General features: G+C 37.7%; 1 protein-coding gene across 1 annotated transcript; it reads left to right on the top strand.

Moving 5' to 3' along the window:
• The first annotated feature begins 11,273 nt into the window (after positions 1-11,273).
• Positions 11,274-12,580, top strand: LOC129565922 (transmembrane protein 18-like). The gene is made up of 4 exons (XM_055441275.1): positions 11,274-11,516; positions 11,642-11,759; positions 12,045-12,190; positions 12,307-12,580. The coding sequence occupies exons 1-4, from the start codon at positions 11,445-11,447 to the stop codon at positions 12,433-12,435; spliced, it is 465 nt and encodes a 154-aa protein (XP_055297250.1). The 5' UTR covers positions 11,274-11,444; the 3' UTR covers positions 12,436-12,580.

Consider the following 12,580-nt stretch of genomic DNA (forward strand, 5'->3'; position numbering starts at 1 on the left):
AAATTGCATAAAGTATAAAATGTCAAGTCGAAAAATGTGAATGGAAGAAAAAAATCGTGCGGTTGCAATGTAAAGCTCATAATATTGAACAGTTGAGGCGTCAATCATTAGACTAGCGCCGATAAAAACGTATTCATTATTTTTATTCACTCTTACTTGAATCGTTGCCATCATCGTCGCCGTCGTCGTCGTTGTTGATAAACAAGAATTACACACTTACACATGCCGAAGAGTCTCGAGCGACAAGAGGATCGGCAATAGATGAAGACGCTAAATAATGTTACACCCAATGGTGCATAATGCTGGGCACAAGACGGTCGTCAAGATGCAGCGCGCAATGAGTTCACAGACTCTGGAACCAGTTTGAGAGCGAGGCAAGTGTGAGGGAGCATGAGTGTGCCATTGATGCGGTGGCGAAAATGTGTCTTGTTTGGAAGAGGCGACGAGCGTAAAGTGGAATGACTTCAAAAGAGCAATTTTGAATAATGAACAGTTGGACCGGTTTTTTTTTTGTATCAAATATTTCGGATAAGATGATGCCAAAGAAGCGTCATACGAACATGAAATCTTGGTGTCTTAAACAGACTTAAGCGGATGTTGGCCATGGCTAAAGTGCGATATCTTGATATGAATTCGGTTCGTTGCTGCTGCTGCTGCTGCTGCTGCTGCTGCTGCTGGTACTATTGCTGCTGCAAAACGCTGCTGCTTTCAAACATATCAGTTTTGTTTTCCGACAAGCTTCATGAACAAGAACGGAACAGTGGCGGAGCATACAGTGAGACGAGAGAGCGTATGCTTTTGCCAATAGCTCGCCCCATTCCATTCGAATGGGAGAGAATATGTTTGTCTACACGAGATTTGCTCATATCAGCTGTTACTACTGTTGTAATGTTTGTCACCCGTTCTTAGCGACGTTCTCAGCACAATCTCGATGTGTCTCTCGTTCCACTCGTTCATTTTCCAAGTACAATTTTAGCATTTATCCCCATTTTTTCGTGTGCGAATACTCTAGCCGATTTTTTTCGCCTTTTTTTTGCTCTCGTACATTTGAATTTTTATCTGTTATCGCTAGCTATGCATACACTCTCTCATTCTCTCGCTTCGTCCAGAGAACGAATGTATCAGCGCAAACGAAGCTGAAGGAAAACGTAGTTTAAACAAGTAGTCATAATCTTCGACGTTGAATATATATATTTTTTGCACTTGCTTTTTCCTCGCTCTCTCTCTCTCTCTCTCTCTTTCCATTTCACGAATTTAATCTTTTTTTTCTGCTAATGCTGCTGCTGCTGTTTCACCCTCGATTCGCCTAGAACTGTACGCATACGATCATATTTACAAGTGTATTAAGCATTTTATGTTGTATGACACATTGATAAGAACTCCCATTGAACAGCGGCAATGGAAGAGGAAAGCCAGCCTTATCCGATAACAGCAATATGCATGTGACACTCTCTTTTTTTCTTCACCCTCTCTCTCTCTCTCTGTCTCGTTTTGTGTGTCGAACTCTTCTGATTATGAAGCAAAACGACACTCAATGTATCGATGATCGCAAAATATGTGCTTAAAGTGAATCTTATGGCGAGAAATCAAATATTGAGAACCCATCGAAACGCTTGCCAACACTAAATCGAATACACATCGAAGACTGCAGCTGGAGCCCAGCAACTCATAACATATAAACCGTAATGTCCATAGTCTTCTGTATGCGTTCAATTTTAATACTATATCATTTAGCCGAGAATATTATCAATGTAATATACTGAATTTTCTGTTTGAAGCGATGCGGATACGAATACGAAATTCACACTAAAGCACCCACTTGAACGTATTCACAAAGAGCATTCATTCTCTTCGTGAAAATCACATGTCATGCTCAATTTGGCATTTTGAAACGATTTTCCATTTTTTTTTCGATTACTCAACAAAAAAAATTCGTTTGGTCTATCGAAAAAAGATTTGATTTGTTATTCGGCACAGATCTTTTGCTTTTATTTCATATCTATTATTTGAAAATGGTTTTCCAAGGCAAACGCCTGAATTTTTCATAAGGACAAATGACACCAATTTCTCTTCTCTCGGCCACGAAACGATTGCAGTAAAATCCAATATATGTCTGTTTTCTAGTGCGCATTTGCCTCGTGTAATGTCAGTACTGTTTATCTGATGGCAAAGAAAATTAGAAGTGGTTTTGTGGTTTTTCGATCTTGCAAAACCCCCAAAATCAATAAGCTGTTTCAGCATCGCACTGCAATCAAACCTTTTTCATATTAAATATTCAATAAAAATAACAACAAAACGCCCGCATGCCATATGCTAACTCCTCTCAAGAGTCTACGCACACCTTTTACTGGATTTTTTCACTTTCTCTCTCTCTTCGCTTTGCTCATCGTCGTCTTTGCTCGTCAGCGAAAGCTCAAACGTTGCAGACGACAACAGAAACGATGTCAAAAAACGCGTTTTGCCTTTTTTCTAATATAATCGAAGTAGACCGAATGCTAGACGATGATGATTTCGATATATATATATATACGTTCGAAAGCTATATGTTGGGAGCGCGCTTTGCACAATTCGCAACGGAGCTGCAGCAGCAGCAGCAGCACTACACAGCAAAGTGAGCATCTATTAAAGAGATCAAAACTCCATATTGAATTGGTGCTAGATGTTGGTAGCAGATTATGCGAACGAAAACGCAAATCTCAAAAGAGTTGAGCAGAGAAGGCGAAAGACTACGACGACGACAACGACTACGAAGAATGGATAGGAGAATCAATGAATGGAAATCTAATAAGCTTAAACGGTCTAAGTCAATTTTTGCATTGTGCAAGTGTGCATGATCCGAATGTGTTTTGCATATGTAAGGAGTCTTCGGTCAGATTAAAGCCAATCGTCGCTTGAATGAAAAGACCCTCATTTTGATGATGCTCAGCCACACAAACACCCACAGAGGATTGGCTTGAACTTGTGAAGGAGATTGCAGCATTTCACATCTTTTACTGAAAGAAGATGAAAAAAGTGAACAAAAAATAGTTGAAATTTTCTTGGTTCTTGTGATTTTTCCGCATGTTGGCAGCCTTTAACCTTGATATTTATTAAATCATTCACAGTCCCCCTCAATCGCAATATGGATTTGAAATAATTTGCATTGGCAGCAAATCGAATTGAAATACAAAATCTTCATTTGTTCCTTGTTCGTGGAAAATGACATTTTCATTTTTAAAAAGAACCTCCTCTCTCTCTCTCTCTCCCCCCCTCTCTTAATGGAGCTACATTTTGAATAAATGAATAATTCCAATATTTTTTCTATGTCGACTCCTTTTTTAAGGACAGGGGGGGTTATCTATTCCAAACACTTTATTCGAGCAATTTGCTTGCGTTTTGTTTGAACACCACGTTTGTGTGCACTGCATCAGTTTTTTTAAACGTTTTCGCGTCTCGAATTAAAATGTGTTCGAATCATTAGCATTGCAAACAGCAAAAGCGCAGCGACATGGTTGCAAGTTCAATGATTGTGTGTTCTCGCGTTACACGTCGTAAAGGAAATTCAACCTGAAAAACGGGATGTCAAACCGTACAATTTTATTTTCAATTTCTCACTGTGCATGCTCATGTTCATGTTCAGCGACTGGCATTTTAAGCATGTGTACTTTTTTACACGGATGTCTGTGCAAATAAAGCACACGCTCGCGAACGCTTCTTAACCCTGTATCCATGTCGTGCAGCACATGTATGTGTATGCATTTGAAAAGTCAATCACCAAGTTGATTGTGAATGCGCATTTTCGCCTTTACATTTCGTTATTATCTCGCAAATGCGTTGAATTTTTGAATTTTCAAACAACTCAGTTGAAAATAAATCATGTGCAGCTTTTACACCGAATGAAAATATGTATTTTACCATTGCAAATAATATGTTCGTTTTTCAACGCTAAATTCTAGACCAAATAATGATTGAAGCCCTTCAAATCCAATTATCGAATTTAAGCATTGATTGATTAATCACATTTATTTCATTACCATGAATTTTCCCATTATGATGCCCAAAAATAAAATATGATGTTGAAAATCGGCCAAATGCTAATTGACGTAATGGCAAAACAAAGCATTCATAACATTGTTTATTAATTACAAATTGATTTGATTTCAGCACCGCCACATTAGCATTCACCTCATCTAATGTGAATTTTCGGTTTTTGTGTGCAGCTATTTTCAAGCGATTTTTTTTCTTGGCTTTTTTGGTTATTTGTCAACCGACAACGTTTTGATTAACGCTTTTTCAATTTGATTTCAATCGAAATGGTGGTTTGTTTGTGCCGTGAAATAAAAAGCAACTCTAATATACTGGTTACCGCATGAAGGTAGAAAACAACGGCGAACTGTTTACCTTGTGAATGTGATTGAAAGCAATCAATTTTGTGCCAGCAAGAGCATGATTTGTTTTATGGGATTAATTGATAATTAATCATAAAATCTAAAACAACCGTCGTGTTTGCTGTGAGTTTTCCAATGAATCGCAATCGATTATGCACATTCGTATGGTATTTTGTTGTTCGTTTTGAAACAGCATGTTGTCAACTCTCTCTCTCTCTCTCCTTCTCTCGATTGCTGACGTAAGTACAAATCCGCGTGACTACACTGAACAGACGATTATAATTGATGGTTGTATTGTATTTGGTATTGCCAGTTGCAGTTAATTTTTAAACTAATATCGAAATTAATTGGTATACCATTTCGAAGCCAAAAATACACACACACACACCCACAATACACCTTCATCTCTCTTCTTTGGATGTGGAGCACGTTGAGCATAGACTTGAGTTGAGATAGGTGAAATGTGTGGAAAAAGCAGGTGTTGGAGAATGAATGGTTGAATATTAATTATTGATTTTCGGAAAATGTCGATTGTTATGAGCTTAGCATGTTGTACATAAATATGTAAATGTCAGCACCGAACGAACATTACAAAACCTCATGAATTGTACTAGGATTCAGCATCCTCTGTCCCCGATCGCTGTGAATCATATCGAAGTAAGAAGCAATCAGAACGATAGCTATGGTTTCAATGAATATTGGTTTTTATGTGATGCTCAAGCAGACGTGGCGATGATGTTTGACAATGTTTAATGAAAATTCAAACAATTCTACGGGTGTTGTTGTTTAAGAGCGACTCCGACATTGGTATACACACACTCACACCGACCACCCACCCGCCTGTGGTTAATAAATAATGATTTGTTATTGTCTGTTGTGCTGTGCTGTGCTGTGCTGTGCCAGCCTCTCTGATCGTCTGTACAAATAGATAGGAAACGTCAAACAAGAACAATAAAGTGGCACCTGGCGACTGGTTGGAGAAATAGAGAATCATGCACATAGTTTGCTGTAACAAGTATGCGTCTGTGTAATTCAAACGTTGCAAGTATGACACGTTGCACTTAGTCCCCAGGTGCCGCTGTATTGTTTACTATTTCCATGATCAGAAAGGCTGTGCTGTGCTATGCTGTGCTGTACTGTGCAAGGCATTTGAACTGTGAGAGAGAGTGAATCGTTCTTAATTCGCATTGCCATTGGCACCGGAAGGATATGCTTAGACGCATCAAAGCCGATTCGGTTTTGAGATGATCGAAAGGCATTGTTTGGTGTTGCGCTGTGCGCGCGCTTGCTGCCTCAAACACCGGATTTCTGCACAAAATGTCAACATCAGGAACACATCGATTATTCGGTTGTATGCAAATCTCCAATATTGGAATGGTCATCGCTCCAATTGAGGCATGATATAAAGTGACAATCGATGTCATCGATAAAATTTTCGGAGAGAAGCCATGAACATATCACATCCCATAATTTATTCACTTTCACATGTATTTTTAATGAAAACAATGAAGACATACATACCCGTGTACTCTCTCCCACATACACACACTCTCTCCCTTCATCTGAAACGTTTGCCGAGAGCCGAACATTCTGACAATTAACTGAAAACCAAAACCCATTAAATCCATTTGACGATTGTCATAAATATCAACGGCAGTAATAATACCATGACACCAGATACCAAAACAGAATGTCTTGATAGAGTACGAAATGCCATGAATGAATTTTGATCTGCATTCATCCAGATAAACGACATTTATCGAAATCTGTTGTTCAACATCAGGTCAAAAAAGATGACCAATTTCTAGTATTCCATCCCGTAATTGATGCTGTGCTTTTAAATGTGATGTTTTCTTGGGTTTCATGGATTTTATGTTGCATTTCGTTGGTTTCGTTAGCACTTTGAACATTTTGTTACGTACACAAAATCAAACAACTATTGATCCACATAAAACATGAACCTTTGATTGTGATCCCATCCATCCGTCTAACGCATTTCTAGAACAATGCAAATGGATTACGACAAATGCAAAATACCTCTGATGCAACCCGCCTCATCAGTGTGTGAACACCACAATTCATTGTACGTCGTTGCATCCATCGTGATGTGTTAAGTGGTATTATTGCTTTCAACGTCAAATTGAGCTACTATTCAAACATGCAAATACTTCACTTGGCCAATAAAATATATCATCAAAGCATAGTCATATAACAAATAAACCATAAAATATACGCCTTTCGTAACAAATTAAACAAAATGCATGCAATGACCTCTGTTCGGCGGAAAACTTTAGCAGGTCGAATGTATGTGAAAATTGTTCATTTGTTAGTGAAAACCTCAATGGTAGATTTCAACCGAAACTTTGCAATTGGAAGTTATTTCAATTTCAAGAGAATTGAATCTAAAATTTAAGTTTTAACTAATTTTTAGTGGAGCACAGAACTATGTAAATAGCATGGATGGTGGGTTCAATGACACACGTACCAGTTTCCCGAACCCAAGGTTGAAGTTGAACAATTTCGAAGGAAACCGCAACGAAACGTATCCACATGAAATTATGCAGCACTACACTGTTCCAAATGGAATGTCAGTAAATAAGACTGCAGTTCGTGGCAATTCGTCAACATGCGTTTCATTCAGAATCTGTGTGGTTGCTATGTCGGTTCTTTTTGTGAACTTGGAACGGGAATACATATTTGAGAGACGTTTGGAATGAATCCATCCTACACCGAACTTCGAAAAAACTGACCAAAGACCGATATTTCACTCGAATATATTCAGTTTTTACAATCGAATAATCAGTAATTTCCCCCAAAAATTGCCAATGTGTGAAAAGTTGCTTGATTTTATCAAAATGTATCAATTAAAACGGATAATCAACAGAAAAAACACAAACATGGCTAATTCAAGATGATAATTATGCTTTTGTTGCTTGGATATTGATGTATACAATACAAAAAGCTATCGGAAAACTAAGCAGATGAACGGCTTAATGATAATACTGAAAAATACGCCGAAAATAAATGAGATGGAAAGACACAAGGGCGATGAGAAATGTGCCACAAACGGGAGCTAAAACATGACATTGAAATGAAACTATTCAATGGTTTGCAAAACAAAAGACATTGTGTTCATAATTAAGAGAGAATCATGCAGCAACAGCAGTAGCAGCCACACAGCAGCGGCAACAAATTCGATCACTTCTAATTAGAAGTTTGTGCCAGTATAACAAGATGTGATAAGAGATTGAATGGCAAATACGCTGCTGGCCATAACGAAATTAACTTGTTCTTCGACCGCACACACTCACATCCGTCGCTTTTAATGCGTTGTATTAATACTGCGTGTAATGGAGTTTGGTATTTGGCGTGTGCATTGTCTGTGCACACACACACACATACACACACACTTCAGAACATGGACTATGTCTTTGGCCAAGAGCAATAACACAAAGCAAATACCACTCATTGACTCACTGTGTTTATTGTGGTCAAACAGTGTGGAAATCGTGACATCTTTATTTACTCTTGCACTTAATGACCACTTGAACTTCATCTGTTGCTCTCTATCCCCCCCGCATTGTGTGTTTCGGTGTGGATTTATTTGATCTCGTGAACAATACGTCATGGAAGACTAATGATAGTTTCACTTTCGGTCGTTTCGATGGATTGGGCCTTTGCGATAGGTTTCATGGAAAATGGTGGAAAGGGTTGATTTGTTTTCATCATTGAAACGAAGTGAAATGGTGAATCAGTAATTTTTGAATTAAAATATAAAAATATTTTCCAACGGTTTTGCTCTACTAAATATCACGTTGAAAATAGCATTCTGTTTGAGTGTTCAAATTGTGACTTAAACACTTTTCCACATCAAAATTGATATTCCCGAGAATGCCGACTAATTTCAGTTTTCATTCATCCAACAGGCAACAATGCAGTTTCTCTCATGCATCTTCATATTGCACACAAAGCACCAAATTTGATATCAACACAATGAGCATCTAATTTTCAACGTTTTCCCGTGCAAAGTGTACAATTTTCCAAAAGGAAACTTGTTTCGGTTGCATTGAAGATTGCACCGTGACATTTGGTTCAACGTACTTGTCGGTACTAGTTAATTTCTCCGGCATCGTTCTCTATCGCAGCGGTGGTCGGTTTTGGCGTAACATATGTATGTGGATTGGTTGACTAAGCGTCAGCATATTATTCAGACGGCGTCATTCAATGCAATCCCGCTATAGCTGTTTGTTCGGGTGTGTGTGTGTGTGTGAACAAATGAACGTGTCTATGGCTAATGATGTTTTAATAAGCGTATCATTGTCTCTCGCTTACTCGATGCCAGAGTTATTGCCACGGTTTCCTTTTAGCAAGCCGTTGCTTGTGTGTTCGCCTGCAAGATTTATGTATGTGTGTGGTGAATGTAGACCACATGTGACAAATGTTCTAAGGCTCCAGATGAATTGGCATTGTGTATGAGTGTATGTGTGTGGCATAGCACAAAAGGATATTCCAATATGAATTTTGATCTTTGCCCTTCACAGATGTGAACATAAAATTAACTCTGTATATATTCAGAAACCAGAAACAAAAATGTGGTAACAATTGAAAGAAGGAAACGGGAAAATGTGGCGGCAAGTCAGAGGACAAATCGATCGAGACTTTTGAACGCCTGACTTTTGGGCTATGAATAAATTTGCGGACAGACAAAACTTCATGACAATGAATTGGCTGCTTCGGATGGTAAAGAGGTAGTGACTTTTCTGCCGTTTTATAGTAAGTTCAATGGTCCAATGCATAGTAAATACAATTTATACTTTTCGTTTGTGTTACATGCGATTGTACGGAGAATGTGTTTATTTGACTGTCGTGACAATTTAATTTATTTAAGTGAAAAACGATGTATTCCTGATTAAACCAGTAGGCCATATCTCAATTTAGATATAAACTTGATTCCATTTTTGGTCCATACGATTATTCGATGATTCAACCATACCAATAAAGATTAGATAGAAGCTTCCGGTGACTTGCAGTGAGTTTCATTAACTTTTGATTCTATATCATAATTTTTTTTTTACACATTTTCACATCTTAATTGCTTCAATAATGAAATTACACTTTTCTCAGAGCCGGTAACTTTCATGGTCGTGTTTGGGCTCGTTAGGATTTCCGTGTCATTGGTTCCTTGATTTGCTTATTTAGTAGTATTGTTGTTTGGAAAACTTTTGCCATATAACCAGATTGTGCTCTTACTGAGAGTCGGACTTTTTTTTTACCGTTTCAAGTTTCTTGGTATTTGGATGCGATTTTAAGTCGATATGAATCGTTGAGAATGAATTTGTCCATCATGGAAGTTTTTGCAAAAAATGCGACTTAAATTTGTTTCCCAAAAAATGGGAATTTGAATGCTTCGCAAGCAGAAGAGAATTATTGTAGAGTCACTAGCAGAATATTATTGTGAAATTACCGTTTAAAAAAAATCAAAAAGTGAAAGTGTATTTATTGTGTTCAAAGTGTGACTGTAAACAATATTTATGTACTAACAATTTAAAAAGTTTTTATTCTGCGTACGACGAATTCGAGTCACGAATGATGTGAATACTTCGATACGGTTCGAAATTTATTCTCATCGACACATATGTTTTTCCGAATTGAGATGCAAAGTTAGGCAAGGCAAATTTAGCTACCGTTATTATTATTATAATATACGATATTGTGGTATCATAAATACGATAAGTCATTCGATGGAGTCGACTATCCAAACAACAGCAACAACATCAATAACGTGCTTAAGCTCCCACATTTCTTCTCTTTTTCTCTCCTTCTCTCTTTCTATCATCGGCACAGACTACGGTTTGCCAGTAAAATGGATACTTGTTCACCAGAAGAAACCGAATAGACTTGAGTAAAACTTATTTTGAAATACATATAATTTTTTCTGCGTGCAAAATGAAAGCACGAATCAGGTGCTCAAAGCACTCGATGCGCATAAAAATGTGGGCCACAAATAACACTTGGGATCGGTCTTTTCATCCCTTCGCTCCGTTTGCACCTTCGTCGACTTTTAGTACAGAGAAGATACATTCCAAGCAAGGTGTGAGAGAGCGAGAAGGAGAGTGAAAAAGGAATTGGATTTGCCGAGTTTTATGTGTGAACTTTGAATCTAATTCTTCGACGAGGTGATAGAGTTAATAAAGCAAAGGTGAGAGCGATTTCCAGATATTTTAGCAGGTGCACAAGAACGAAACGGCGACGACAACGACAACGAAAAGAAACTGACTCAAAACTAAACCCAGAGAATATTGAGCACACTCACGACAGCCCAAGCATAATAAAATAGACGAATACACCGAAATGAGAAAAGTTTTTTAATTCTAGCTAGCTTTTGCGCTCGACATTCCATTTTATCACACATATACACACACTGCGCTCAACCAACACTATCCCATAAACATGAGCCCAACAACACAACTTGACGAGAGTGAGTGAGTGAGTGTGAGGAAGAGCGTGCTGTTTACGATTTTGTAATTACGAGTCGCTATAAGACACAAAATAAACGCTAATCTGATGCGAATCAAGGCTTTTAATTTATTTTTCGGCGAAATAATTTTGGATTCCGTTTTTTTTCTTTCGCTTTTTTCGGCTAGTAACGGTCATGCCAACGTGAAACGAAACGAAGCGAAACAAAATTCGTGTCGCACACAAAGCGTTGATTGAAACGTTCAAGTGTATATATTGACGAATTGCTCAAAATGACAATTGAAATGTGAATGACAAGCGAAAAGAAGCGGAGTATCGCGGCCGGTCGTGCAAACGAAATGTCAAATTAAATGTGGCTACACACATGCAAGCCAGTAGCGCAAACGAAGTGTGCGATGTAAATAAACAATAAGTGTAAATGCGCGCTGGCACAAGCAGATATGAATTGTGAGTGCAAGTGAACGGACGGTACTTTTTGTGAGTGATGTGTTGTTATTATTGATTTGTTGCGGGAATTTAAATCGTTCTATTTTGGACAATTATTCAGTCAATTAGAGAGATTTCGACGACGACAGTGAATAGTTTTTGTTTATTGACAAAATGGAAATGGACGATGAAGATATTTTTATAAAAATTTCGGATATTGTGGAATATTGGGCATATTTAAAGACCGTACGTTATGGTTGTGTTCATATTATGCACTTTTATTGATTTGTTCCGTGGTTAAAAATGCATAGTTTTGAAATCGAAACGCATTGAACTAAACCAAATGGTGTCCTTCTTTCTTTTCCCTCCAGATTGATTGGTTTGATCCATGGCTTATTCTATTGATAATTGCCCATTTGACGATAATAACGGTGGTGGCAATGACTCGCAAACACTCATTATTTCAAATGATTCTCTTTTTAACCATGTGTAAGTATCGAAGCGAGAAAAAAACACCATGTTCTGACTTGGCGAAAACCATTAGATTAACCCGAAGGTCAATGCAAGTGTACAGCGGCGTACGCGAACACAACACAGACTATGAAATTGAAAATGTGTCGCTTGTAAAATGCATAGCCTATTTAGTTCCACCGCCGCCGTTGTCGGTCGTCTTGATTCTATTGTCGGTTGCCGTTGTCGCGTCGTTGTGTTTTTCTTCTCAAGTACTTTATCACTCATTTAAACTGCGGTTTTTCTTTATCTGTCTATTTACAGTGTTGGCTGTGTTTATGTCGGAGAAGATAAATGAATTGGCCACAAAACATTCGCGTTTATTTTCGCGTCAACAAATCGATAGCAGTGGTCTATTCATATCAACTGTATTCTCCATGCCCATTCTACTAAACTGCATGCTGATGATTGTACGCTTGCTATTTGCATACAATTCAAATATTACGTTATACAGCTTACAAACAATTTTGTAATTGAATATGTAATTATGCATTTGGGTAAATTCGATTTTTGCATTTTGTTACAGGTTAACTGGTTATACACCGCTACCGATGTGATGTCAACAATGCGTGCTGCTCAAATGAAAAACAACAGCGCCGGCAACAGTAGAAGCAAAAGCAACAACAACAAAATTACCAACAAAAAACATCTCTAATCGGTTTTTCAGCTGCTTTTCAATTTATTGCCATTATTACAGCAAAACTCAAAAAAGGAAAATTGGCGAAAAATGATGATTTTTTTTTTTAATTTCTTATGATTATATTAATTTTTAGTTGATTTAACTACTCAAATGAAAGAAA

Source organism: Sitodiplosis mosellana, unplaced genomic scaffold (genome assembly GCF_009176505.1).
Source record: "Sitodiplosis mosellana isolate CC-2019 unplaced genomic scaffold, AAFC_SMos_1.0 Smas_scaffold_3, whole genome shotgun sequence".
Classification (NCBI taxonomy): domain Eukaryota; kingdom Metazoa; phylum Arthropoda; class Insecta; order Diptera; family Cecidomyiidae; genus Sitodiplosis; species Sitodiplosis mosellana.

Excerpts from the sequence above, each read along its gene's own strand:
- LOC129565922 (XM_055441275.1), top strand. The coding sequence starts at position 11,445 with ATGGAAATGGACGATGAAGATATTTTTATAAAAATTTCGGATATTGTG. Across the intron at positions 11,517-11,641 it reads ATTGGGCATATTTAAAGACC|ATTGATTGGTTTGATCCATG; the intron begins GTACGTTATGGT and ends TTTTCCCTCCAG. Across the intron at positions 11,760-12,044 it reads GATTCTCTTTTTAACCATGT|TGTTGGCTGTGTTTATGTCG; the intron begins GTAAGTATCGAA and ends GTCTATTTACAG.